Below are 27,979 nucleotides of genomic sequence, written 5' to 3' on the forward strand. Positions count from 1 at the left end.
GCAGTGGGGTTTTGCAGGGCTCTAGGGTGCCTGTGTAGCTGAAAAGGATCATTGGTGTGTTTGTATGTAACCAGTGCCAGAGGGAGACACCTCCAGCTGTGAACAGTGGTTTCAGGGAGGCAGGAGGGTGCAGGTGCTGGAGGCAGGGCCAGCTGACAGATCTAAAAGCCTGTGGACAGGTGCCAGGTTCAGGTGCTGCACTTCAGGAGCCATCTGAAAGTTTCTCCCTGTATTTGTTTTTCCATAGGGAGCTCCCCCGTGGCACAGGAAAGGAGGCAGGCTGCACTGGGGCTGAGCTGTTTTGATAGGGTTACTGTGTCAGCATCCCCCAGTCCTAGCTGAGGGCTGCTTGTCTGCTTTTTGTTTTCTTCTGAGCCTGACCTAGATGCTGCTCTGGCTTCAGCACAGCTCGAGCCGGCTGGCATGGCCATGCTGTGCTGGGAGTCCAGCAGCTCTGGACTGGCTCTGCTTCCCCTGCATCTGCTGCTGAGTGGGGTTCTGTTGCTGTGTTTGGAGGGATTGGAGGATAGGGAAGGCTGGGAAAGCCAAGGGCTTCAGGCTGTGAGAATGCTCAACCTTTCACTGCCTAAATGGTGCAATCTGGTTTGTGACCTGCGTGTGCTTTTGTGTGCCCAGGAGCTGTCCCTGGTGTGACTGACAGCCTGGTGCTGGGGTGGTGATGAAGATGGATTGCAGATGTTTAGTCCAGGCTGCACTGTCCATCTCAGAGGAGCAGTGCACAGGCAGGACTTGTGCCCTGCAATCTTGGTTTCCCTCAGCACTTAATACTGCAGTATTGGACAGGAGAAGAAGAATGCGAGACCCTCCTCACATGTTCTTGAATCTGCTTCAGCAGTATCGCCCTTTCTGAAATAAGAAAAAAGACAGTGCCATTCCTCCGTGAATTTCCCAAGTGCAGGCTCTCGCCCTCTTTTTTTGTCTAATTCCTTCCAGGTCTTTCCTCCCTTGTCCTGCCTCTGATCCTCTGGGGTGTTTGTAATATTCGCTGACGTCTTTTCCCTAGCACATTAGCGGTCTGGCATCTCTGGGCCTTCCAGATTGCCGTGTGCCTCTCTGGAGATGCCTGATGAATGCACGGAGTCTCTCTGGCAGGATGGGTAGGCGGGGTGTCATGGAGCTGACATCCGGAGCCTCCCGCAATGGGAGAGGGATGGCTTTGATCACTGCTCCTCCGAGATGCTGAGCCTCGGGGATGTGGCAGCTGCTGGGGCTGCCTTCTGCCCAGGAGGATGGGGAGGAGAAATCAAGTGCATCTGGTTTCTTTGGAAGGCTATTGCCTGTCTTCAGAAACCTGATCAAGAGAATTACAAATACTCGAGGGTGAGGGAATGGCATCCTCTCTCTGGTAGTGGATTGACCACTGGGGCCTTAGAGGCAACCTGCATGTGTGAGATGTGGCAGCCACACTGGGGATGGTAAGCTGGGGGCCTGAGGAGGAGAGATTCCTCCAGAACTGGGGAAAGCAGGGAGTCACCTTCTTACATGTTTAAGCAAATGTTCTTGCAGAAGCAGATTCCAGCCAGAGCCAACCTTGGCTGAACAAATGGCTCTTTCCCATGGTGTGGTGGTGATGGGATGAGAGGGCAGCATCTTGTTGTCCAGTGCTGGTCTGAGCTCCACTAGGGCCATCACTGGTGCCTCATCTCAGCTGTGATGTATTATGGTGCAGGAATGGATGGGATTGGTGCCTGGGCTCCAGCAGAAATTCCTCTCTTAAGTTGCTTGTGTACTCCATCATGGAAGTATTGGGTAGAAAGAAGGGATAGTGGTCAGGGGTGTTTGGCTCACCCTTGTGACTCATCCTGGGCTTTGCATCTCCAGGGTTTCTCTCTGGTCCTACTCACCCTTTGCATTTCCAGGCCCCTGCCCACTCTGGCTGGGAGTGCACGTGTGTCCCACAGCCCCTGTCCCTGCTGGGGACCACGCTGTGCTCTGCAGAGGGCTGATGGCAGTGAAGCAGTGCGAGTGATGCCAAAGCTGCTGAGCTGTGTTAAGGCTGCAGCCTCTTCTGGACAGCTGAGGACTTGGTGTGGGCAAGCTGGGCTCAAAGAGGGGCTTCAGAGTGGCAGCATCTTTTATTAGGAGAGGGGAGAAAAACCCTTTTCTTTTGGACTGCTGGCAAAATGTGGGTCCTTGAACAGGAGCAGCGTGCCTGGCGGCACACACCCAGCTTTATTTTGCATCCATTTGCTATTGTGGGCAGGCTGCCGCCTTCCCGGGGTGCTGGCTGCTGAGCCTGCCCCACTGGGGCCGGGGGGGCCAGCTGCTGCAGGCAGGGGAGGCAGGGATGATGTTCCCTTCGCTTGGCAGAGCCAGGGTAATGGCTGTGCTGCTGCTGCAGGCCTGGAGCACTGACGCTGCGAGTGCGTTCAAGTAGAAAGGACAGGGAGAGACGGCAGCGGGCACATCCCGGGGGTCCTGCTGAAGGAGGCTGGGGGTGCCAAGGGGCCGTGGCCACCACTGCCCCCGCCATGCCGTGGCTGTGGGCACGCTACGAGGAGCAGAGCAGGAATATATTCTGCAGCTTTCTGTTTCTCCAGCTGCGATGCAGACCTCGCTCAGAGCTGTACCTGCTGTCAGCTCTGTGTGCTCAAGCAGACTGGCCCTTGGAGGGCAGCTGTCTCCCCATGGAGCCCCCAAGAACAGGAGGCAGCACGCTCCTGCTCTGGGGTCAGAGCCACGTGTCTGAGGCTCGTCTTGTCACCCCATAACGGCATGGACACAACACCTCTCTGCAGGGTACCCCATGATAATGTATTTACGCAGTGCAGTGAGGGAGACAGCTTGCTGGCACTGGGCTCCTGCAGAAGCTCTGAAGGGTGAGAGCTGGAGGCTCTGGGCTTGTAGCAGATCCTCTTCTCTTGCTCTACCTGGATGCAGCCTAAGATCAGATGCCTCTGCTTGCCTGTTACTCTCCTTGGACTGCTCCCATTCCACCTGACAAAGGAACCAGCATGGGATCTCTGACCCGTGTCTTTTGGGCAGGCTGCCCTGCACCAGAGCAGCTTACTTGAGGGGCTGATGTTTCTCCAGCGACTAAATCCTGACTGAGGCTTTGGTCACAGCTTTTTAGAGCAGGGAAGAGCCATCGTAATAAGCTAGAATTATTTTCAGCCAAGCAGAGCTGATGTTGGAGAAGGCTCCTTCCCCGGCCAAAGGGCATAGCTGACAGCCAGGCTGTTTACCAGCTCTCACATTACAGGTCTAATTGCGGAGAAGGCAGGTCTGGTGTCAGCCACCCGTTCCAATTGGAATGCACAAAGCCTCCCTGTTAGATGTCACCCGATTTCATGCCTTCTGCTTCTCCCTCTTGGCGCTAATGAGTTCCCCTTGTCATCTCCAGTGCTTCCTAATGGGCCCCAGGGTGCTGGCCAGAGGGGTCAGACTAAAGTCCAGCACAGCCGATGCTGGTGCCTGGTCTGGCATGAGGGCAGTATCTCCTTGCTGAGGAGGAGCATGCTGAGGTGTTCACGTGCCCTTCTGCAGGACATGGGGTCTTGCAGTCCCCTGCCCCATGCTCCCAGCAGAGGATGGTACTCAGCTGATGTGCATGGTAGGTCAGGGAGAGAACCTTGTCTGCTCCCAGGGGCTTCTTCTGCTGCTTTGAGCTCAGGATGGTCCCAGTATTTATGCCCAGCCTAGGAGGTCCTCTGGAAGGGTCTCCCATGTTGTGCAGAGTACTGGATGGGGTGTGCTGCTGCTAGCCCTGGTGCACATGCTGCCTTTCCTTTCCACCTGGTGTCCTGCATGCAGGCAGGAATAGCCATGCTTTTTTCAGGAGCCACCACAACTGATCCCCTCCCAGGCAGAGTGCTTGCAAAAGGGGGCTGAGATAGTGAGTGCATGCTTTTTTCCAGAATATTCATCTGACTTCCAACAGCTTGTAGCTTGAGCTCTCAGCATGAATTTTGCTTCCATCCTCTGAATTGCTTTGTGTAGTTGGTAGATTTTTTCATCTTGCCACTCACCTTCTCACCCATGGTGGAGGCTCCAGCATGTCCTTGGGGGCCTTTGCTGGAGACCTCCCCAGAGACTCCCTGCAGGAGGAGCAGGGCTCTGAGCTGGTGTTGCTGGGTGTGGACGCCTCTCCAGAGAGCTCACTGGTGATGGTGGGGATGGTGCACAGGGTGGAATGTGAGGGATGCAGGCAAGATGCTGGGATGGTGGTGAAGAGCTGTCCACATATCTGGAAAGCCGGCCCTGCCTGGGAAGGGGTCTCGCATCCCAGCTGCTCACTGTTGCTCTTAATGCAGGGGTAGTGACATCTCCCCAGCACAAGTGTTGAGGGGAGCAGTATGACAGTGCTCCCTCTTTGCCATTGTTACAATGCAGCAGCAGGGATTTTTTAGCATAGCCACGGCTGGAATCTCTGACAGGGCTGTGTGCTGGAGGTGTGTGCAGGATGTGTGTGTGCACCTGCTTGCATCTCAGCTTCATGTTGGGCTTTTCCTGGTTGCTCGCTCCTCTCCATTCAGTTGGATGATCACATGGCAGCACCAGCGGCTGCTGGCTTGAAGCAGATCCTGTTGGCAGGATCAGGCCTTAGCCAGCAGCACTGGCAGCCCCAGCCAGAGGAGGATGAGCCCTCAGCTGCTTCCCAGCAGGCAGACTATGTTTGCCAACCCCTGCTCTGCTGCCCTGCCACGGTCCCAGTCACTCGTGCTGCTGTGCAAGTCTTGCCCTGCAGGTTCATTGCTCCTGGGGCTCACTGTGGTGTGCCTGGAGTGTGCACAGTGCCATGCTTTGCCTGGCAGTTTCCCTGATGTGAGACTGGCATGCAGCAGCTCTGTGGCCAGCACAGGAGAGCAGCTGGGGAGTTTGTGGGTCAGGAATCCAATGCTGTGGGCCAGGTCCATCCTGCACACATGGTGAGGTCTGTGTTTTACAAAGCTTGTGCAGGTTTAGAGGTTAGGGCTCCTGTGTACACATTGTGCTTGTAATATATGATGCATAGGGATTTTTTCCTCCCCACAATTTTCTAAGCAGGTAGCACCATTCAGAATAGAAGAAATAAATTCATTAGGAAGTGTATGGAGGTGTAAAAGTAGAGGCTGGGAAGAAGTGGGGAAGGGTGCTGGGCTAGGGAGCATGCAGAGGGCACTGCTCGTTTCACCTTGTGACAGTGCCCAGCAAGAGGGAAGAGAAAGAGTGGGCTGTCACCGTTCTGGGAATCTCAAGTGAGATTTATTTGGGAAGAAAAATAAGCAGCAAGCTCTGATGGGAGTAAGAGACTGAGCTGGTAATGGTTGGGAGCTCCAGCTCCAGCCCTGCTGCAGGATGACTCAGTCCTTAGCACAACAGCAGGGGTAGGAGCCAGGTTCCTACCCCCAGGAGTGGCTGAGCTTTTAGCACATCTGCAGCTGCTGCTCTATAGTGAAGTAAATTGTTGCTTTGCTTGGAGAGGATGACAGTGCTTACCTCTGCCCCAGCAGCTGAGTGATGCTTCCTGCATCCAAGTCCAAGATAACTGGGAACAGAGCAAAGGTTTGGCTAACTACTGAGGGCTCGTGGTCTCCCCTTGGCTTGCTCTGTTGGGACAGATTTCTCTCTCCCATGTCCTGCTTATGTAGGGTTAACCTTTTCTGTGTCAGGGTAGGTGTTTTAGTGGGTCAGATGCTGTCCCTCTGCAGCCCATGCTGGCTGACTCCATCTCCTGCAATGTACTTCATAACCTCTTTCTTACAAAGATTTTTCTTACAAAGAGGTTATCCTCATTTTCCCCCATCACAGAGTCTTGAACAGCAGTGATTCAAATTATGGCCCAGGCAATGCCGTCTCTGTAAAGTCCCTGCCATATTGTCCTGCTCCTCGGTCTCACACTGGGAAGCAGCAGGAGGCACAAGCACTTGCTTGGGAAGCTTGTTCCTATGCCCCAAGCTGCCAGTTCTGCATGCTTAAAAATAGGGTTTAAATCCTCTCCTGGGTACAAGAACTGCAAGAATTTCATAGAACTTTTTTAGAGGAGGAGGGGGGGAGGCTATTTGAGACCTGGAGCCAGGGTGGGGACACAAAAAAATCCTCTGCACCTGCTGCAGTCATCCTCTGATTTGCTGGTGGGGTGTGATGGGTGCCTGATTGCCTGACAGGTGCCATGGATTTTCTTTGCTCCTGGTGTATGCAGTCAGCAATCTGAAATGAAATGTGCTGTGCTGGGCAGTAATCCTTACTGCTGGAAGATGGAGCTCAGGCAAGGGATAGTTATTCTTCCCCTCCTTGTGCGAGGACATCACTGGTTGCTGGCTGTACCCACTCAGGATAAGTAGCTAATTAAGGTTGGGCTTCATATCTGTATAATATTCCTCTGCAAATAAAGCCTTGTAGCCTGTGTGAAGCTGTTCATGTGGATCTGAGCTATGCAAAGCAGTAACTAGATCTCACAAAGCTGCAGGAGCAGGTAAGTGATGTTTCCCTTCTCTATATGGAGAGATGGACTAAGCAGCACTGGACTGTCACAGAAAGCGGTGGCAGAGGCAGGGCTGGATGCCAAATCTCTTGGTCAGCTGTAACTGGGTGGGCTTGGGAATATTTGAAGGCACTTAATGGAGAGACTAAGCCCTGAATTTAGTGACTGTGGATTTTCAGGACTCTGCATAACCTGACAACAAAGATCTGCAGTGGCTCTTGCATTCCATGGGCTCATGGATGCAAGCTGTGGACCACAGCACCTTTCAGAGAGCAGGTGTGAGTGGAAGGCAGGAGTGCTGCAGCCACATCCCTTACAGTCCTCATGTGGTAGAAGGGTCCTGTGCCCACCCCAGTGGTGGCACATTAACAGGGAAGCAGGCAGACTCAGCATGTGTGAGGGTGAAGATGGGAAATGACTAACGAAAAGACATTTCTAGAGTGAAGCATGAGAGGAGGGGAAGGATGCTTTGCAGGTCCTCTTCTGCTGCCAGATCACTCTCACTTCACTGAGAATGGGAAGAGGGAGGCCAGCTAACAGGGGCTGCCCTGGGGAGGGGGGCTGTGCAGGGCAGCCTGGGCGCTGGGCTCCATCCTAGTGAGCCTTCCTGGTGAGCCTTTCCCAGGCAGGACAGGCCACAGTGGTGCTCCTCAGCTGCTCTAGGGTGCTTCCCTCTCTCTTCCAGGCTCTCCATCAGCTGTATTATGACCCAAACATCGAGAACAAGAACTTGGCTCAGAAATGGCTGATGCAGGCACAGGTGTCCCCCCAGGCGTGGCACTTCAGCTGGCTGCTTCTCCACATGGACAAGGTGCCTGAGATCCAGTACTTTGGTGCCAGCGCTCTCCACATTAAAATCTCCCGCTACTGGAACGACATCCCGGCCGACCAGTATGAGAGCCTCAAGTCTCAGCTCTTCACCCACATCACGCGCTTCGCCAGCGGCTCCAAGATCGTGCTGACGCGGCTGTGCGTGGCGCTGGCCTCCCTGGCGCTCAGCATGATGCCAGAGGCCTGGCCCTGCGCCGTGGCAGACATGGTGCGCATGTTCCAGGCCGAGGACTCCAACGTGGACGGGCGGGCGCGGTGCCTGGCGCTGCTGGAGCTGCTGACGGTGCTGCCCGAGGAGTTCCAGACCAGCCGCCTCCCCCAGTACCGCAAGGGCCAGGTGCGCAGCGTCCTGGCGCAGGAGTGCGGCTCCGTCTTCCCTTTGCTGGAGCAGCTGCTGCAGCAGCAGGACTCCCCGGGTTTCATCAAGCAGAAGGTGCTCAAGTGCTTCTCCAGCTGGGTTCAGCTGGAGATCCCGCTGATGGACTGCGAGAACCTCATCCAAGCAGCTTTCACCTCTCTGCAGGACCCAGAGCTCTTTGACACAGCGGTGGAGGCTGTGGTCAATGCCATTTCCCAGCCCGATGCCCAGAGGTAAGGGCAGCCTCTCCTGTGTGCTGCAGGCTGGTGCTCCTGGACATCAGCAGGGAAATGGGGTGGGAGGGAAAAATCTCAGGCTTTTTTTCTAGCTGTCGTTGGCTCTGAAGGTAATGATGAGAAGGTTTGGAAGTGAGAGAGTATCAAAAGCAGTTGGAGGCTGTTGGTTTCTCATGGTTGGTCCTGGAAGGCTTTGCACTATGGTTGACTTGTAGGGACCGTGAAGTCTTGGCAGCTGCAGCCCATGTCCATGCTGGCCTCTGAGGCAGATGAGGATGCATGGTTCTGGCTCCTCATGTCAGATCCTGCAGCAGCCAGCTAGAGAGCAACTGCCTGACTCCTGCCAGCAGGAGTTCAGAGACCTTCCTCTGCTTTGCGCTGCTGGTCCAGCCAAGGAGCTGATTAAATGCAGAGATAATAAAACCAGATCTGTCATTTTTCCCCTCCTCTTGGCTCCAACAGCTTGTGCCAGCCAAGGACTCATCCTTTGTCTGTGGCCATGGCTGCCCTGGGAGCAGCTGAACTGGTCCTGCTGGGGCTGTGCTGTGGGGCTCCGAGCTGTCTGCTTGGCTGCATTGCCTAAGCTGCTGTCAGCTCTTGGGACCAATGCCTGCAGAAGGGACAGTACATCTCCAGTTCCCGTGGCCACATCCCTTCCTGGCTGCTTAGCAACCTTCCCCTGAAGAGGAGGGTTTCCTTGAAGGCTGATCTGAGCTGCTGCCACTGTGCATGCCCTGTGCATCGCTGTGCATGGCTGCTGCATGCTTCCCCGCAGCCGTGGGAATGATGCTGCCACTGCAGTTGTGAGCCCTGGTCCTCCCCTTGGTTAAGGGCAGGGGCAGCCTGCACATTCCCCAGCTAGGAATTGCATCTGTGGACTGCAAATCCTGGTGCACAAAGGGACCCACAAGGATTTTAATGTGTTGCTGGATGGGGTGAGGGGTTGCCTCATTTGCTAGTGTTTAGAAAGTGGCCAGAAGCTGTTTCTTCTTGTGCCTGGCAAAGGCTGTGGACCAGCTCAGACCCTTGTAGCAGGTCTGGGGCAGAAAGAGAAAGTGAGAAGGTGTGACAAGGTCCCCTGCAGTTCTGAAATGCTGGACTCTGTCTTCCTGCTTTCAATTTCCCTTGAGTCTCTGAAGTCCCTTGGCTGTGATTCCATACCTTTGTGCAGAAGCCTAGGCCTGCAGTGCTGCTCTTTGATTGCATTAAAGGCTGAGTTTTCTGTTGTGCTTTCAAAGTGAATTGTGGAGAGGTGTGACTGACAGTGCTGTTTCCTCTCTGCTTGTGTGCTGACCTTGTAATGCAATTTTTGTCCCCATTCAGACCTACCATGCTGGCTGCTCCCTTACAGAATCTTCAGTACTTGTTCTCCATCCTTCTTCCTGGAGGCATCATCAGCCATGCAGAGCACCCTCCTGTCCGTAGGCATGCGGGCAGTGGCCAGGGCAGGCAGCTGGCCTGAAAGGCTGTGCAGTGTGTGAGCCTGGTGCAGCTCCTGCCCTGGCATGGGGGGACAGCGGTGGCATTGTCTCAGGGGTGCCCTGCCAGGCAGTGTGTGGTGTCGGCTGCTTCCCAGCCCTGGTGGGTGCTTTCCTCCCCTTTGTTTCTTGTGTCCACTATAATGTGTTCTTCCTCCTGCTTCCCCTAGTGCCAGCTGTCCCACCCCTCTGGCTTTGTCACTCAGCCAGAGTGGATCCAGCTCTTTCCCAGAGCCCCCAGGGAGTCTCCTGACCTTTCTGTCTCTTATGTTGATAGTCTGGGAGATCCCTACTGCTTTTCAGCTGCTGTCTTGCTTCACGGTCTCTCGCCTTTGTTCCTGCAAGGCCCTTGGCTGCAGGCTCGGAGCATTCTTGGCACTGGACTGCTGGCATGGTCCTCTCCAGAGCTTATTAGGGCATTGCTCCATGAGAGGGTTAGTCTTGAGGCTCACCACTTTGCCATGGGTTCCCTGAGTGCTTTCTATACTGTGTCTTCCCCCCTTTGCTCCCTCCCAGCTGTTTTCACTGATGTTGCTGCAGAGGTGATCATGCAGGTTTCTGCCACCACCAGAAGTCCTAGTGCCTCATGAACTTGGCTTCTGACTTTGAGGGTTCGATAGTTTGTCAGTCATCCTCCCAGGGGAGCACCACCTTGCAAGGCAGCTCTCCTGCTGCAGCACCTGTGTCCGCGTGGCCCTGGTGCTGCCTTGCTCTTGGGTTAGTCACTTGTGCTGGCAGCTCCAGTTTCCCTGCTTGCAAGGAGCAGTGAGTGGTTTCCTGCCTCTGAGGTGTTACTAGAAATGATGCACCAGAGATGTGTAGGTGCAAAGTGTTTGATCTCTGTACCTGCCAGGTGGGTGGGAGCCCTGTGAACCCAGAGAAGGGGATGTGCCGTGTGTTGCTGGAGTCTTGATGCTGCTCCTCTGTTAGGACATGGCATTCCTGAGAAGAAACCTTGGAGCCTGGCCAGGAGTTGGAACTGGAGCATCTCTGAGCACACCTCTGCTCTTGAAGGTGGTGGGATGCTCCTGAGTTGCAGGAGGGGAGGAATGGAGATGCTGTTGTATCTCATTTGCAGAGGAGAGGCTTGGGCTGTATTTTCCATCTCATTTGAGATTATCCCCTCAACTAAATGGGTCAGAGAGCTTGGCAGCACATGCTGCAAGGGGAGAGCTGATGTGTTGCATTTGGCCACTTGGCCTTCCTGTAGGGCATCAGAGTGGGGTAGGAATGCACCTGGGATGCACAAGGATGCACCTCATTGTGGTGTTTGCCCATGTGAGAGTTACAGACCGTGGATGTTGGACAGCGAGTCTCCTCTCTGAAAGCAGCAGGGTGTTGCTACAGTGGTGGACCTGGCAGGACTGCAGGTGACGTAGGGGATTGTCTGGTGTCTTGCCTGCCGTGTCTTTCTGGTCTTGGCACCTCGTGCTGAATTTTGAAGAGGAATTTCACTTGAGTTTTCCAAGAGCTTCATTCAAAACAGGTTTTTAATAAGATTGGGTTATTATCTCATCAAGATGTGGTTCTGATTTTGGATCAGGAAGGATGAGATTGTCCCATATGCCCATATCTTCCCTCTACAGGTTGTCCCCTACACTGGTGCAGTTTGCAGAGGGTTGTGGGAAGAGCAAGAGTAGGTGCTGGTTCCACAGAGGGAGCTGCAAATGCTGCAGTTCCCTGGGCTTTGAGAAGGGACCAAACAAACTCATGAAAGCAATATTTGCTCAGCTCCTAAATACCAGGATAGCAAATCTTGCTCAGGAAGGCTAAAGCAAATCACTGCAGGGAGCTGCATGGGCAGGAGTCACCATGTGGCTGCCATGTTCAGGCATTCACAGGTTTTGGGTGATGGAAACAAGCTGGGCATCCAGGGGCTCTTCTGAGCTGGGATGGTTTTGTCTTCTTCTGCCTGACAGTGGTGCAGGGGCTGGGAAGTGGTGGCTGGCAGCAGCTCCTGGGGCAAGCTCTGCACCTGGTCAGGGATGTGGCATCAGCTGGTCCCTTGGGCTGGAAAGCAGCACTGACCAGGTGGAGCAACCTGGGGCTCCATGCTCCTGGATATGGAATAGAGCATATTCCATATGCTCCATTCCATATTCCTGGCTGACTTGACTGCAGGTCTTGGGTGACTGGTTAAAACAACTCATCTAGAGCAAGCATTTCCCTCCTGGCTAGGGACCTTGCATCCAGGATGCCCTTATGTCTGCAGACCAGTTAGCAGAGCAAGGTGGTGCTCAGGAGATGTGGTTCACCCAACATTTCCAAGAAGTTTGCAATAATATGGGATTGAAGCATGGAGGCAAATCTAGGTGGTTATCTCTGTTGGCTCTGCAGGGATCCCAGAGGATCAGTTCAGGTCCAGTCACTGTGAGCATTTCAAGGTAACTGGCAGAAGCAGGATCCTTGTCAGAAAAAGTCAGAAAGTCACAAAGCCATAAAAACCTCCCTAGGGTAATGTGAACCCAGTGCTGTGGAGGAAGGAAGGCTGTGGCTTACACTGGAGCAGTGGAAGGTTCCCTGTGGCTTTTGTCTGGGCACTGCCCTGGTTCCCTTGGGCCTACCCTGCATGCAACATTGGTTCCCAGGGAGAGGAGCTATTGAATTTCCAAATTCTCCATCATCACATTGTTCCCATGCTGCCACATGCATAACTCACAGGGCCTCAGAGGCTTGGAAATGGTTTATGCAAAAATAAACCCTTTGCTGTGTGGTTTTCTCTGGGGGAGAGGGAGAGAGGAGGGTGACCCCCAGCAGCACAGAGGGAATGTTGGGAGGAAAGCTGGGATTGTAGACACCTTGTTTCCTCTGTTCTCTCTTGCTGACCCTGAAGGAAAGCTGCCACCATCAGCACAACTCTGTCCCTGCACTGGTGACACCAATGGCTTTGTTCTCTCTGAAATCATCCATAGCAAAAGCCACCCTGCCAATCTGGGGTGGATGTGTGGCTGTCCTGGTGTCAGCACTCGCATTTCTTCCCCAGGGTGGGCACAACAGAGCTGGAATCATGTATGCCTCCCACTCCAAGCATCCTTAGCCCCGCACCTGCGTGTAGGGGGCGGGCAGAGAGCACAGGCTGTGGCTGCAGATAACACGCCTGGGCGGGCAGGGAAATGGCAGGGAAAAGGCAGGCTGCTCATCAGCCTCCAGCACGGCCTCTCTCCAGGGGGCCCTGGGCTGCCTTTCACCTTGGCTGCCTCCTTCTCGTTGCCTTGGTTACCATCCCTTCCAGGCAGCGGAGGGGAGGCTGACGTGCGGGATGGGATGTGGGAGAGCAGCGCTGCTGGCCTGTGGCAGCTGGATGTGCCAGGAGCCTGCACTGCCCCTGGGTGGGACTCCCCAGCGGTGGCTGCCCAGTCCATCCCAGACATGGGGCACAGTCGGGATGTGCCCATGCTGGAGAGTCGCCTGGTTTCCCACTGGCAGCTTGGACTGCCTCTGTGCTAATCTGAGGGCATGGTGGGAAGAGCCCACAGGTCTGCCCTCGCTGCTGTTCTGCTCCACATCGATGCTGCTGGGCAGAGGCACAGCTCACCCAGAGCTGCTTGTGGCACTGACAGGTTGGAGGTGCTGGCAGCCCTGCTGGCAGCTGTGGGTCGCTAGAGGCAGGGGTCCACACCGTGGTGCAGGGGGGTTGGCTCAGAGCTGATGGCCACTGGCTCAGCACTTCTCTTCACTTGCAGAGGCTCTGCAGCAGCAGTGCTTGGGCTGCAGCTTTTGTCCTAATGCCACAGGCTGCAGGGAGAGTTCACGTGAGCAGTAAGGGCTCCTGCATGCATCCCATTGCACAAAGCAGCTTTCAGTAGGCAGAGCTGGGCAGGAGCCCTGGGAGAGCATCAGGAGGGATGGATGGCATGGCAGCCCATGCCAGGGAGGTGATGCCTGGCACTGACTCAGGCTGTGCTTGCAGGTACGTGAACACCCTCCTCAAGCTGATCCCGCCTGTGCTGGGGCTGCAGGAGCAGCTGCGCCAGGCAGTGCAGAGCGGGGACATGGAGACGTCGCACGGGATCTGCCGCATCGCTGTGGCCCTGGGGGAGAACCACTCCCGGTGAGTGCTGGGGATGCTCCCTAGGAGGGGCACTGAGCTTGGAGCAGCCTGCTCTTCCCCACATCCTGCTTTGTCCAGGACCTCTCCTGAACCCAGCGACGTGTCAGGGCAGAGGAGCTGGAAACTCTGACCATGCTCTCTGCTTCCCAGAGCCCTCCTGGACCAGGTGGAGCACTGGCAGAGTTTCCTGGCCCTGGTCAACATGATTATGTTCTGCACTGGAATCCCTGGACACTACCCTGTCAATGAAACCACCAGCTCCTTGACCCTCACCTTCTGGTACACGCTGCAGGTCAGTGACTATTGTGGACAGCCTGCCTGGGCTCTGTTCTCCAGGCAGGGCCAGAGGCACCAGTGCATGGGGACTGGAGTCTGGCCTGGATTTAATTGGTCCCAGGGATTTCTGATGTCCCCACTCCTTGCCCTGCACTTGCAGCTGGGGCAAGGCACATACCTAGGAAATGCTGGCCCTGTGGCAGGCTCTTTCTGCCACCAGTCCTCCTTAGAAGTGTGAGCCATCCTTTAAGGGCCTCATTTACAAAACTAATTAAAATTTCATGTTAATTCTTTTCTTCCCAGCAGCAGACCTGGTTGTTTAGCTTCCTTCTGCACACCTGCAGCACGCAAGAGTGAGAGCATGGCTCTAGTGGCTGCCCAGTGTGGGCTCCCTCTCCCATGGTCAGTGTTTCCTGGATCAGCAGAGCAGCCCTGCCACACTGTGCTCTATTTTTAGCTCCCTTTCATCCCTCAGCTCCATTCCTCTGCAATCCAGAGGGGTGTGAGATTACAGGTGCATGCAGGAAGGGGCTGTGCTCAGTCAGCCCTCTCACAGCAGTCTGAGGCACCCATGCTCCTGGTGTAGGGGTGCTCACAAGGATAGGACATGGCAGGACACTGCCACCCCCTATGACGATGCTGTCTGAGGGTCTGCCCAGATTCTGGGGCTTCTGGCATCTTGCCTCCAGATAATGCTGCCACTGCAGAAGGGCACAGCATCAAGTGAATCTTAGGGAGCTGGAAATGCAGCCTCCAAGGTATGACAGGTCCCACCAGCACTGGGAGGTGTGTCTGAGTCCCCTAAGCAGCAGGCATGTTAGCTCTATTTGCCTTTCCCTGCAACACCTGATGTGTTTATTCCTCCTCCTGCCTCCAGGATGATATCCTCTCCTTTGAGCCAGACAAGCAGGCAGTGTACCAGCAGGTCTACAGGCCTGTCTACTTCCAGCTGGTGGATGTGCTGCTGCACAAAGCCCAGTTCCCCTCCGATGAGGAGTACGGCTTCTGGTCTTCGGATGAGAAGGAGCAGTTTCGGATATACAGGTACAAGTGGGAGATTTGGATTTGCTTGTGAGGCTGGTGAGGATGCAGGGGCAGCATTCTGCCACCCTGGACACTGAGTGCTGTATGATGAGCCAAGGAGGGACACAGAGGAGATTCCTTCCATCAAGAGCTCTTTTAGCTGTGGTGGTAATGTGAAAATGAGCTGGTTTGGCTCATCTGGCAAAATTTTGGCACAGCACCAGTCACTCTGCCCAGGAGGCCATGGCATCACTCCATTGGTTGGGACAGTGTGCTTGTATGAGCAGTGCCTGTGCCCTGGAGAGAAAGTGATGTGTCCACACATGGAGCTCTCTGCATGGGCTGGGGACAGCGTTTGGAGACACCCATGTTGTCTGCAGGGTGGACATCTCTGACACACTGATGTATGTCTATGAGATGCTGGGTGCTGAGCTTCTGAGCAGCCTCTATGACAAACTGGGACGTCTCCTGACCAACACAGAGCAGCCGTCCACGTGGCAGGTGAGCAAGGGGACCCAGGGCTGACAGCTTCCTGTCCTCACCCTCAATGGGGCATTGAAAGCAAGGGATGTGACAGAGGTGAGGAGTATGAGCACCTTGCCAGCACACAAACAGTCTCTCTGGGGTCTGCTGTGGAGAAGAATCAGTCTTCTGCCTCTCTGTCCTTAGTTCTGCCAAGGGATCGGCTTCTTCAGCTACTGCGGGGGGGGATGAGCTGGTGCCTGGAGTTGGGGCAGGGTTGGGCATCAGGGATCAGTGCAAGGCTCTGACAGTGCCTCTCCCACCCTGGCAGCACACAGAGGCCTTGCTCTATGGCTTCCAGTCCATTGCTGAGACCATTGATGTAAACTACTCGGACGTGGTGCCCGGGCTGATCGGCCTCATTCCCCGGATCAGCATCAGCAATGTGCAGCTTGCTGACACTGTCATGTTCACTATCGGTGAGTGGGCTGGGCTGGGCAGGGCAGGGAAAGCCCCACTGAGACCACATCTGCCCAGCAATACCAGTGGTGAAAAGCAAAGCTGGGCATCACAAAATCCAAGAGCAAGAACCTGTGGTGCAGTCCTGCAGTCTGACCCCATCTGTGTATGCAGGGTCCCTGTCTGAGTGGCTGGCTGATCACCCTGTCATGATTAACAACGTGTTACCACTGGTGCTCCAAGCCTTGGGCAACCCTGAGCTCTCCATCTCCAGTGTCTCCACCCTGAAAAAGATCTGCCGAGAGTGCAAGTATGACCTGCCACCTTATGCTGCCAACATTGTTGCTGTGTCACAGGTAGGAGCTGGATGCTGGACATGTAGGGGTGACCTGGGATGTGCTCTGTGCATGCCTTTTCCTTTGTAATGACCAGGGCAGGGGGACAAAGGAGCAGCTCAGGGCATCTTGCTTGGTGCAGATTTCTTGCCAGTTTTGCTCATAGGCTAGTACATCCATATTGCAGGCCCTGTGTCCTGCTGTGAATGCAGAAATGGCAGCCACTGACAGACACGACTGCCAGGGGTCTGCTGGGGTTGCACGTGGGTGTCTGTCCTTCCCCCAGGGTTTTGTTTGCCTTGTTGGGAGCAGCAGTCTGCCAGTTGTGCACCTGCCACACTGCTAGTGCCACTGCTGGGCATCTTGGAGGGCAGAACCCTGCTGTTCAGGCCTCTCCTTGGAGCCTCAGCTGATCCCTGCAGTGCTGGGGCAGCTTGTTCCATGCTCCTTCTTGACTCTCAAGATTTGGGGCAGGTGGGGCTCAGAGTCCCGAGGCACTAGGAGAAGGACTGGACTTGGGCAAGCTGCCAGGATGTACATGGGAGGAGAGAGGTGAAGGGCTCTTAAAAGCATCTCTGCTTTTAGAGCCTGGGGAGCACTGTCACTGAATAAGGAAACCCTGGCTGAGGTTGACTCCTTGAGCAGTCCTGCTGCAGAGCCCATCCAAGCCAGGAGCTCCTCTTGCTGGGTGGCTGAGTGGGCTGGTTCAGGGGACAGGAATTTTAGTTCATGCCTGTGGCAGGTTGTGGGGAGCACACAATGTTTGTGCTCACACTGGTGTTAGTTGTCTCAGCCTCCTGTGTCAGTCCTACCTCCTGCTGTCAGTCCTGCTGCCTGGAAGGAAAGGGCCTTTCTGCAGCACTCACTCTTCTCTTTTCCTCTCCCTTTCCCTTTGACAGGAGGTGTTGATGAAGCAGATTCACAAGGTAAGAGAGGCTGACTCACACCTCTGCTGGTTGTCCTTGCCCCTCCGTGCCCCCTTAGTCATGCTCAGCTGCACTGCATCCATGGTGTGCAGGATCAGGAGGACCTGCTGGCTGCCTCTCACTGCTGCTGGGCTTCACTTCCCCCACACAGGCTGGGCTTGTGCTGGGAGGGTATGTCCCCTAGAGAGGGAGGAGGAGGCTTAACTCTAGCAGTTCCCAGTCTCTCCAAACCCAAGGATACCAAGATGACAGGCATGTTTTCAAGAGGAGAAAGGGAGATAAGTGTAGGAACTGAGCCCCAGCCTTGCCTGTGCCTAGGACAGGGATCTGTGACAGGCTATGCAAGGGATGGTGTGCCAAGTTAGGGTGAGTGATGCCAGCTTGGAGATCTCTGGACACCAACTGGTCTTTCCTTGGCAGGTGCTGGGAAGAGGCCAGGTGTGCTGAAGCCAGAGCTCCTGTTCCCTGGGAACAGAAGCTGTTAGGGAGCTGTTACCCTCTCCTGCAGTGAGATGCACCTGGAGGGACCCAGATAGAGCAGCTCAGGAGCTGCAGCACACCCAAGTGGGACCCTGGCAGCTGTCAGAGCATGGGCTGTGGGCTAGGCAGTGACCTCCCTGTGGTGTCTTCTCTGTCCCAGACAAGCCAGTGCATGTGGCTGATGCAGGCTCTTGGTTTCCTGCTTTCTGCACTGCAAGTGGAGGAGATCCTGAAGAACCTGCACTCCCTGATCACCCCCTACATCCAGCAGCTGGAAAAGCTGGCTGATGAAACGGTGAGTGCCTGTTTGCTGCCTCCATCCAGAAGTGGTTTCTCCTGCTGGCTGTAGCCCTGGGGCTGCTGTGCTGAAGCAGCACTCTAAACATGGGCTCAGGGGAAAGTGCAGTGCAGGGAACCCCTCTCTGGCACTTTGCCTCTGCAGTTCAGTTCCTCAGCATCCCAAAGACATGACTATGATTGAGTAGTGCAGTCTGTGTCATACTTTGGCTTTATTTTCCCTGGCAGCCCAATCCCTCCAACAGGCTGGCCATCATCCACATCCTGGGCCTGCTTTCCAACCTCTTCACCACCCTAGACATCAGCCACCACGATGACGACCATGAAAGCACCGAGGTCAAAAAACTGCCAGTGCAGCAAGGACCCAACCCAGTGAGTAGAGCAGTACCTCCAAGTTCTCTGCCACAGACTGCCCAAAGCCTCACAACTCACTGCACCAGAGGGGGGTTAATGGGGAATGCAGCATGTGCCAGCAAGAGGGTAGTGCTAGTCTATTCCAGCTAAAATAGCTCCTTCAGCTCATCCCACTACTCCCGAGGTGGACAGAGATGACTTGCCTCTTGGATGCCTCTTGGCTAGGTGCTGCTCTGGAGGATGGCCTGGGTGCTACCTGCCAACTGTGAGCAGTGCCAGGCTGCTTCAGAAAAAAAGGTCTCCAGCTTTGGAGAGGGGTGGTGCCTGAATGCTTGAGTCCAGGCCATGCTTAGTCTTGAATCTCTCTTTCCCAGAGAGGCCAATTCTCTTCAGTGTCTCTCATTCCTTACAGGTGGTGGTGGTTCTGCAGCAAGTCTTCCAGCTCATACAGAAGGTTCTCAGCAAGTGGCTGAATGATGCCCAGGTGGTGGAGGTAACCTGGTTTCACCTGTATACTGCCTGCAGCTCTGCCTGTCCTTGCTGACCTGAGTAGGGGACAGCAAGGACAAACTCTGGGTGATGGCCTGTGAGAGGGATGTCTTGCTGGGTTATCTGGACCAGTGCTGCTTGCTGTCACCAGCAGCATCAAGTCATTCTTGTCTGTCTTGTTCCTCCATCAGCTCTGCTTCTCTCCAGTAACTGAGGTCCTGCCATGAGCAGGGAGGTGGGATCTACCCAACCTGTGTTCCCTAAGAGAACAGTTCTGTTCTGAACTGAACCTGTATCATCTGGTGCTTGTCCATTTGTTCAGTCCAGTAATGCCCATGTGCAACGTCCCACCAGCCATTTCTCCCTGACCCTTGGGGACCCTTCTTGCTGCGGTGGGAAGGGTTTTTCCTGGTCACTGGGAGCATCCTGTGCTGCAGGGCAGGCCACCAGTATCAGAGCAGGTCTGAGCCCTTTGCCTGGCTGATCCCTGTGCCCAGTGCCAGCTCTTTGCTCCCCTGGGACCCATCCATTAAGCCCTGGGAGAGATCTCCTGACACCCATTGCTCATGCAGTCCCTCTGTTCCCACAGTCTGTCTGTGCCATATTTGAGAAGTCTGTGAAGACCCTCCTGGATGATTTTGCCCCCATGGTGCCTCAGCTGTGTGAGATGCTGGGGCAGATGTACAGCACCATACCCCAGGTCTCTGCCATTGAACTCACGCGGCAGGTATGGAACTGTCCCTGGGAGGCTGGGCATGTGCCAGGGCCAGCAGAAGCTTCAATCCTTCTCTCTCTTTTGCAGCTGGTTCACATCTTTGCCCATGAGCCTGCCCACTTCCCTCCCATCAAGGCCCTGTTCTTGCTCGTTACCTCAGTCACACTGACCCTGTTCCAGCAAGGTACGTAGGATGAGCTGTCCCCATGCTGGGGCTGTTGTCAGGCTTTTGCATGCGTGGAGTCTGGAGGCGTCTTACCAGGAACGGCTGTTCTCACTCCTAGCTAAGCTAATTGGGGCCATCTCTGTTTCTTGGATTCATCCCAACCCCTGGAAGGTGGGTACCTTCCCTGCAGGCAACAGAAGCAGGAAGCCCCTGGTTGCTCTGGGCCTCTGTACTGTTACAGCAGCCCAGGCTGGATATCACATGCAGCAAGGGTCAATCTGGAGCTGCAGTCCAGCTTGGCAGGGAGGCTATCCCCACAGAAAGATCTCGGGGCTTCTCCGGGGTCTACCGCTGTTTGTAGTGGCCTGAAATCAAGCCCTCATATGAGCAGGAGAATGTGTGTGTGAACAGCTGGGAAATTAGTTTTTCAGAGTCATTGGTGGCTACCGAATCCCTGCTGTGATGCTGAGGATGCTGGTGTTCTCCTGCAGGGCAGGGGCCCCTCTTTGGCTCACTGCCCACCCTACAAAAAGCAAATGGGGTTAGAACAGGCTCCTTTGCACCATGGCTCCCCTCAGCATCTTAGTGACGTGCCCTGTGACAAATGTACATTGGAGCTGCTGGATCTGGTCCTTCAGCATTACCACATGCGGCCCCCAAGAGGTCTTACCCTTTGCTCACAGCTGGGTGCCAGGTAGGGTAATGCTGTCCCCCAGCTAAAGGCTCAGAGCTCTCTAGAGAGGTGGGGGGAGAGACACGAGGAGCCCTGCTTCATCACCACACCACGGTCCGAGCAAATCCCACTGTGCTCAGGTGTCACTGGGGTCAGTGACAAGCAAGCCAGGCTTCCTCGGATATCAGGTCCCCGCTCGTGCCAGTGGCGTGTGGCTGTGTCTGTGCTGGAGCCCTTTTGCCTCGGTGCTGGGAGCTGGCAGTGCCTCCAGGCAGCAGCAGGCACGTCTGCAGGAGCAAAAGGGAGGGGCCAGAGCCCGAGCTGTGCCCACACTTGGGTGCGAGCTTTGCTCAGGCAAGCGGCTGTTCAGCTTGGTGTGTGCCCAGGACTGTCCCCTTGGGGGGGGCCAGCTCTGAGCAGAGCGAGCCCCTTCTGCTGAGCCCACGTGTGGCAGGAGAAGGGGGGCATGCCTGAGCCTACAGGGGCCAAGAAGTGAGTGTGCACGGTCAGATGCCAAGGTAGGGTGAGTGGTGCTGGCACAGAGATCTCTGGGCACTGAGCTGCTCTCTCCCATGAGGATGCTGGAGGAGACCTCCAGGAGAGTCCTGGACTCACCGTCCTGGAGAGCATCTGGGAATGGGGTGGGAGGGTGTCTGTGCCAGGGTCTCCTGAGCAGCTGACGCTGGTGACAAGCATGTGCACGCCTGAGCCCAGCCAGGCCTGTCAAGCATTTGCTGAGGTGTTGTCGTTCACTTGCAGTTACCTTCCAGGACCAAACAGTGCTCTGAAGACACCTGCTCAGTCCCCACAGTGCAAAAGCTCTAATTCTCCTTGTGGAGATGGTGCTCAGCTAGCCCCTGCTCCTCCTTCTCTTCCTCCCCAAGGAAACGAAGATCTCCTCCTTGGCTCTGCAGCACCCAGGTGCTAGCTGGAGACCCTGGGGCTTTAGACCCTTTCCTTTGCAGTTTCTTTCTGTTCTTGGGTTCTCCAAGTTTCATGATTTTTTGTATGTTTTGTTTCTTTAACTTGCTTCAAACTGCTCATGTTGCCCATCCCCTTCCCCACACACCCCTCCTCCCTTACACTCCTGTTTTCACTTGTAAATTCTTTCTGTATCACATAACTATATGATGTTGAGTTGCTGTTTGTATGATTTTTCTCTTAAGTTACATCTTTATTATATTTTAGGGCCCAGGGATCATCCTGATATTGTTGATTCATTTATGCAACTCCTGGCACAGGTGTGTTTTAGTTTCTTATTCATTCACTTTCTGTTCTCTCTCTTTCTCTTTTTAATTCAATTTAAACCTATTTTTAGCTTTCTGTTGACAACGTTTTTTTTTCCTTTTAGTTGAATATCGAGTTTCTCCATCTGTTTCCGTGGAAGTTGAAAACAAAACATTCTCCTTTAGTTCTGGGTTCACACCATCCCCAGGGCAGTGCCCTCCTCTGCAGGCAGCTCCAGCTCCCACCCCCCTGCTGGGCTGAAGCTGGCATGGGACGCTTTGTGCTGCTGCTGCAGTCACCCTTGGGTGACAGACAAATTAGAGCATTAAGTGGATGTTTTCCAACCCGTTTACCTGCCCTCTGATGGGTCCTCTGGAGCGGGGACAGGCTGAGCTGGCTGCCCTGCCCAGGGGCCAGTGGGAGGAAGCCCCTGCTCTCAGGAGCAGGCAGCTGCCAGGGTTTGGCTCTGAGCAACGTGCTTGTGATGGCATCTGGATCTGGCAAGTGCCACATTGCCTCCTGCCCCAGCAGCCTCTCTGGGTGGTGACAGTTCTGTGCAGGAGCTGCTGGCTCAGCGACGCATGGGGACAGTTTGCGATGACGTGGCAGGGGCCGCGGGCTGGCACGTGGGCTGGCACTTGTGTCACTGCTGTGGCACTGGGCAGGCAGGGCCAGTGCTATGCTGTGTGTGTATATACACCTGCCCAGGGTGCTCCTCAGCCCCCCATGGCCCTTAAGGGAGAAGCCCTGATGTCCTTGATGCACTCAGTGTCTCTGTCAGAGATGTGTTCCCTGCCAGGGAACAGGGTGGTCTGTGGTGAGGAGGGGCCTGGCAGAGTTGCTTTCTGCTCTGTTTCTGTGATGGGGAGACCTCTAACCCACATGTGCTGGACCAGTGGCTGTGCAGGAGCACTCACCCAGGCTCCTCCCAGAGCTGTGGCCATCCTACCCTTGCTGACAGCCCCGGGAGCGTGCCTGGCATGTCCTGGTGCTAAGCTGTCAGATCCTCCCATAGGTCCTGAGGGTTGTAGTGGGCAGGAGGGCTGCACCTAACCTCCCCCAGGCAGGGTCTTCTCCTCACAGTTCTCACCTTGATGCCCAGAGCCTGCTGAGACCCATTGCATCTCAAAGCCATATTGCAGCCTCTTCCTTCCTGCTTTTCACCATGAAAGACATAACATAATCAAGGCTATCAGACTTCTGCTCTGCTTTTGGTTTTGGAAGCTGTGACCTTTTAACAAGGGTTTTGAACATGATAGGAAGGTGGTAAATGGGATCTGTGCATGAGGTTCTTGGTGGTGTCCTCACTGCTAGCAGGACCTCCATCTGAACACTGTACCTAGTTTGGGGCACAACATTTCTGTAGATTTATATCAGAGACCACAGAGAAAAGCATCTGGGAAGATGGCCACCTTGTATACATGGTGGGGAGAAAAAGCTGATGGGAGCCTGTGGAGCTGCACGAGTCTGGGAATGTGTAAAAGGTAATGTGGCAGTTGTAGGTAAAAAACCCTTTTCTGTTCTCCTTGAGTGGGACAATCAGTAACGGGAGGAAATCATGGTAAAGGATCCAGGTCTGAGAGAAGCAAGTCTTCCTAAGAGAGCAGGGAAGCACTGGAAGATCCTGTGGGGAGCTGTTGTTGCATGGAGTTCTTGAAAGGACCCAACAAGCCCATTGCTCTTGGATGGTAGGTAGAAGTGATCCTGGCAGGGTGTAAGGCATTAGGTGACTCTGAAAGACTTTCCCAAGGCTACCTGTGCAATGTGCTGGCAGCTGGCCCTGTCTCGTGTGTGGATCTCCAGATATCCATCAGAGATACTCCTGCAGGAACAGCTCTGAGGCTCCTACCTCCATGTCTTCTCCATCTTGGATCACTGTGAGACATCTGACATCATGCTGCCAGCCTCACACTGCCCACTCAAGACCTGTTGTTTTCCTGGGTTTTGTTTTCCTGAAACCCCGTGGAAACCAAAGGATCCCATCCCTGTCCTCTCTTCATGCATAGAACTCAAGGTTTCCTGTTCCTTGGCCTGACCCTTCTCACAGACTCATGATATAGTGAGGTGCTTTACAATCCATCAAGAATTGGCCTTAGCATCCCGGATTGACTCCCTGCTCTCAGGACTTTGAGGGCTGTCTGACGGCAGAGATGGGTCCAGCCTGTCGTCTTCCAGAGGACCATACTCTGCAGTGATGCTGTTGAGGATTTGCAGATTGGAGGATTAAATTCAGAGGGAACTGCAGATCTCTTCAGACCAGATTTTTGTGTGGTGAGAGCTGTGTTTTCACCCAGCCTGCTCTGCCTGCAGACCTCTTGGCAAAGTAATGCATCTTCCGGAGCAGCAGTGAATTTGGACACAAGAGTGTGTCAAGGTGGAAATTTCCCACTTCCCTGACCATCTGTTTTTGTGTTTTGATCTGTTTTGATTGCCTTGGAGGAAATATCATCTTCCCTGTTTCAAGTTTATCTGGTTCCTCCTTGCAGGCACTGTTTCTGCCCTCTCTGCCAGTAAGTACTGTCCTGCCTTCTGATAACTCAGGAGAAGCTCATGGGGCCTGCATATCAGCTCTCTGTCACCAGCACACAGGAGCAATCTCTCTCTGTCACAGGATTCCTGCTGACTTTAGCTTTGAGCTTGGTTGCAAATCATGGAACTGCCCAGTTGTTGCAGGTGATCCTTTTGCCACAGTGTTAATTGGCAAATCATTCTGATGGCTGGCTGATCATGGGACCTGCTGGCTTAAGCCAAAGTATCATACTACTCAAAGATAAAATAACCAGTCTGCCATAAAGCTGCACAGAGCAGTGCCAGCATCCTGTTCTCAGCTGCTCCCTCCTCCTCTGCTGCATGCTGGGATCAGTGCAGAGCATTGCTGCTGCAGTGCCAGGGTGAGCATCCCACCTGGAGGGTGTGGGGCTCAGTTCCCCCCAGGCAGCTGGAGCTCCTCTGCCCAGGACCACGTGCCATGGTGGCTGGGGCTTGCACCCAGTCTGCGTTGGCAAAACCAGGCATGTTCTGAAGTTGGGGAACCAGTGGGTATCACATGTGTGCTCCTGGTTGCAGGTAGGATTTTGGGACTCTCCTTTCCACCTCATCCACCCCACCCCAGCAGGGCTTCTCACTTGCAGACCTTGGGAGTGTTTTGGTGATCTTTGGGGCAGTCTGGGTGTATGGGGCCTCACTGGGCAGATGATTGACCTCCTGTGATGGCACAGACAGTGCCTGGCCAAGCACAGTCAGCTTCATCCCCACCTCCCTCCCTTTGGGGTCTGCTCCAATGACTGAATGCAGCAGTCATTGAGCTCTCCACCTCACCTGCTCCAGCCAGACTCAGAGAACCCCATGGAGGACATGGGTTCAGCATCCCCACGCTGAGGCTCACTGCTCCTGCCTGGCCAGTCTTATGGGCCCCTTTCAAAGCAAGAGGCACTGCTCTGCCAGGTGTGGGGTCTGGGAAGAGCCTGGATACTGGGCACTAAGGCTGTGTGTTCTGGAGAGCTGCAGAAACTGGCAGTGCAGTCCCCACTGCCCTTTGTTTACTGGAAGAGTGGGTGTCCCTTCCATGCCTGTCTGCCTATGAAGAAATGGGCACAGAAGAGCCTGCTCTGAAGACTTCTCTGGTGGTCTCTGAAGTGCTGTGGAGAAGAACCCAACGTTCCCTCAATGCTGTCCTGCAGAACAGTTGTTCTTGGAGAACGAGTGCCTATCTCTGCAGTGGCTGCTCATGCAGAGGATATGGGAGGGATGTTTGAAAGCATTTAAAGACCCTCCCCCGTGTCAGCAGAGGTGCTGTGGCAGAAGACGGGGAAGATGGGCTGGCAAGAAGAGGTCCTAGAGCTGGAGCAGGGTTCCTGGTGCTAGGAAAGACTAGCTGGACATACCTGGTGTTGGGAAAGAGTAGCTGGACCTGCCTGGTGCTGCTTTCTTATGGGAGAAGTTCCACAGGGCCCCATCTTGTGGGGGTAAAAAGCATCTCTTTTTACATTAGACTTATGTATATGTACCAGGTCTGCATTGGGCTTGCACTCTGCTAAGTGTCCTATGGGAAGGAGCTGTCCCAATATTGACATGTTTTTCCCCCTGGCACTGACGGAATGAGGAGCAGATGCTGCAGTGAATCTGCAGGAGAACTGGGGGGGCTCTGCCTGCAGCAGGTCTGGTTTGGCTGGGAGAAGCACCCTGCAGGTAGGTGGGAACCTGAGCACATCGGAAGACTTGTGCCAGATGAAACACTTGAGGCATGCAGGACTCAGGTTAAAACCCATGGATGGGCAGGGTGGAGGAACCTGCAGCTGGGTGGTTATCATGGGCGCCAGCTGCCCTTGAGCAGCATGCTGCAGGGGGGAAAGGCTCACAGTCCCTGCTCTGGAGCTCACAGTAGGGCCCCAGCAGGGGTAGTGTCCCAGGGCTAAAACTGTAACATCTCTTGCAAGTGTTTGTCCTGTATGGGGCCAGCTGTACAGCAGCAGCCTCGATGAGTGGATATGTTCCTAAACCATTGCTCAGCCAGCAGTTCACCTCCTGATGTTGGTGCCAGTGCCTCAGGAGCAGTGGTGCACAGCCTGTATATACACACACAGGTATAACGTGGCCCTTGGTCGCCCCATGAAGCTCTCTGCTTGTATCCAGCAGGGAGAGGTACCTGCAGTTGTGCCATCTCCACCTGGTACAGCGATGCTTTCTGTGCCCAAAACTGAATCCTCTTTTGCAGTGTGTGATAGAAAAGGTCAGAAAGGAGATGGAGTAACTCTGAAACTTGCTCCTCATCTTGTTTTCCAGCATCTGCACTGGGCAGATGGCTCTGGACTTTCCCTGGAGAAGATGGGGTGGGAATTAAGTCTGTTTTGTACCAAGTAGAGACCACAGGGGCAGATGGCTGTGTGTCCTGGGTGCTGTTGACTGAGAGCTGTCCCTGCTTTTCTCCCTGGGAAAAGGCTCAGAGGGCAGCAGTGGCTCCACACAGAGCTCAGCCCAAGGGCTGCCTGCCCTGGTATGCTGCTCTCTGATCTCCAGGCACACAGCAGGGCTGCTCCAGTGCTATGGCTGCTGTCTCTGGTGTTGCAGTGACAGCAGGGCAGGAGGCATGGCTGCCATTCCCAGTGCTTCTCTGCAGCAGTGGGTATGGTGGTCAGGGTATGGATGTGGCTGCCTAATACAGCAGGGCTCACTGAGGCAGGTCAAAAACCCTTCCCATGGAGTGGAGGGTGCAGGCTGAAACATTTCCACCTAGTAATTGCTCAGTGCCAGCACCAGGGGGACTAAGTCATTGCACAAGGTACCACAGCTCAGGGTGTCTCCAGCAGCAGTGCCTGACCTGCGCAGAGGCTGGTGGAATCATTGTGTGGCATTAAAAAACCCCGAGCTTTCTCGATCTCAGACTTGCTGCTCAGGAATTGCCAAGAAATGTTGGCATCTCATCATCTGGTGCAGTCTGGGGCTACTGCTTGAACCAGTTGCTGTGACCCCAGGGATGCCAGCATCTTCAGGAGAGGAGCAAAGTACACGGGTGGCTGGTCTCTGCTGAGCCCTGCATGGCTGCCCTTGTCCTGGGAGAGGGGCTGCTGCCTGATCTGCTCTGATGGGACAGGAGCCCTCTGTGTCTGAGTGTTTGCACACCACTGTGGCACCTATCCTCAGCTCCTGGGGTCAGCAGATCCTGGGTGTAGCAAACTGCCTGGCTGTTTGAATTATATTCTGGGGAGGGGTAAAGTGATGGTTTCCTGCTGTACTGTGTGAATCTGCCCTTTCCTGGGGGTGTGCTCAGGTAAGTGTGTGTCCAGGCAGAGGCTGTCTGGGGCACTGGGTTTCCTTGGAGGCTTCCTGGCTGCCTCTGCAGCGCTGGGTTCATGCTGCCTGTCTGTGTGCCTTGCAGGCTCTGAAAAGGAAGCCGGATCTCTTCCTGTGTAGCAACCTGGATGTCAAAGCAGTGTTTCAATGTGGTGAGTACCATGGGCATGGGCATGGGCATGTGCTCCAAATCACCCTGAGGAGAAGCCAGCCTGCTCCTCCTGTAGAGCTGGGTGCAGAACAGGAAGGGTGAAGGGCAGGGGACCACAGGGCTGATTTGGGATGGCCCGGAGGTTTTCTGGCTGCTAACCTGAGTAATTTTTGCCTGCAGGTGTCCTTTCACTCAAGTTTCCTGAGGCCCCAACAGTCAAAGCATCCTGTGGCTTTTTTGTGAGTATGATGCCATCATGGAGTCCTCTCTGAGAGCTGGGTGTGGGGCTGAGGTCGGGCAGTGCTGCAGTGTGGAGCCTGTGCTGGCACTGAGTGAGCCTGGCCTCTGTGTTGCAGACGGAGCTGCTGCCCCGCTGTGGAGAGATCGCCCCGGTGGGACAGGTCGTGCATGAGAATGGCAAAGCGCTGCTGCAGGCAGTGCTGGAGGTGAGAGATGCTAGACCATGGGCTCCCCAGGCAGCACTGGGCTCTATTCCTGAGAGCATCCCTGCAGAGCCAGGGGCAGAGAGCCCAGCAGCGTGGGTGGGAGCAGGGAGTGACAATGTGGGCTCAGCATGTCGTTTGCTCTGTGGCAGGGCATCGGTGGCCAGGCTTCCCGCAGCCTCATGGATCACTTTGCAGAAATCCTCTTTGCCTTGAACAAGCACTGCTTCAGCCTCCTGAGCGTCTGGATCAAGGAGGCCATGCAGCAGGATGGCTTCCCCTCGGCCCGAGTAACTCCAGAGCAGAAGGAAAACTTCAGCCAGCAGATCCTCAGG

General features: G+C 54.8%; 1 protein-coding gene across 3 annotated transcripts in view; it reads left to right on the forward strand.

Annotated features, from left to right (window-relative positions):
• The window catches only part of IPO13 (importin 13), a 30,961-nt gene that overhangs the window by 2,319 nt on the left and 663 nt on the right, over positions 1-27,979 (forward strand). For 2 of the 3 annotated variants that reach the window (XM_036388056.2, XM_036388057.2), the window contains exons 2-19: positions 7,110-7,846; positions 13,238-13,378; positions 13,529-13,670; positions 14,532-14,698; positions 15,058-15,178; positions 15,471-15,618; positions 15,773-15,954; positions 16,833-16,859; positions 17,500-17,634; positions 17,865-18,008; positions 18,403-18,483; positions 19,069-19,206; positions 19,282-19,378; positions 21,222-21,274; positions 27,136-27,202; positions 27,382-27,440; positions 27,558-27,647; positions 27,797-27,978. In XM_036388056.2, the coding sequence (XP_036243949.1) occupies positions 7,110-7,846; positions 13,238-13,378; positions 13,529-13,670; positions 14,532-14,698; positions 15,058-15,178; positions 15,471-15,618; positions 15,773-15,954; positions 16,833-16,859; positions 17,500-17,634; positions 17,865-18,008; positions 18,403-18,483; positions 19,069-19,206; positions 19,282-19,378; positions 21,222-21,274; positions 27,136-27,202; positions 27,382-27,440; positions 27,558-27,647; positions 27,797-27,978 (2,711 nt within the window). Of the gene's footprint in view, positions 1-7,109; positions 7,847-13,237; positions 13,379-13,528; positions 13,671-14,531; positions 14,699-15,057; positions 15,179-15,470; positions 15,619-15,772; positions 15,955-16,832; positions 16,860-17,499; positions 17,635-17,864; positions 18,009-18,402; positions 18,484-19,068; positions 19,207-19,281; positions 19,379-21,221; positions 21,275-27,135; positions 27,203-27,381; positions 27,441-27,557; positions 27,648-27,796; position 27,979 lie in introns of those variants that run through there. The other variant, XR_008508536.1, reaches the window with a different exon arrangement.

The sequence above is a fragment of the Molothrus ater genome, chromosome 9 (genome assembly GCF_012460135.2).
Source record: "Molothrus ater isolate BHLD 08-10-18 breed brown headed cowbird chromosome 9, BPBGC_Mater_1.1, whole genome shotgun sequence".
NCBI lineage: Eukaryota > Metazoa > Chordata > Aves > Passeriformes > Icteridae > Molothrus > Molothrus ater.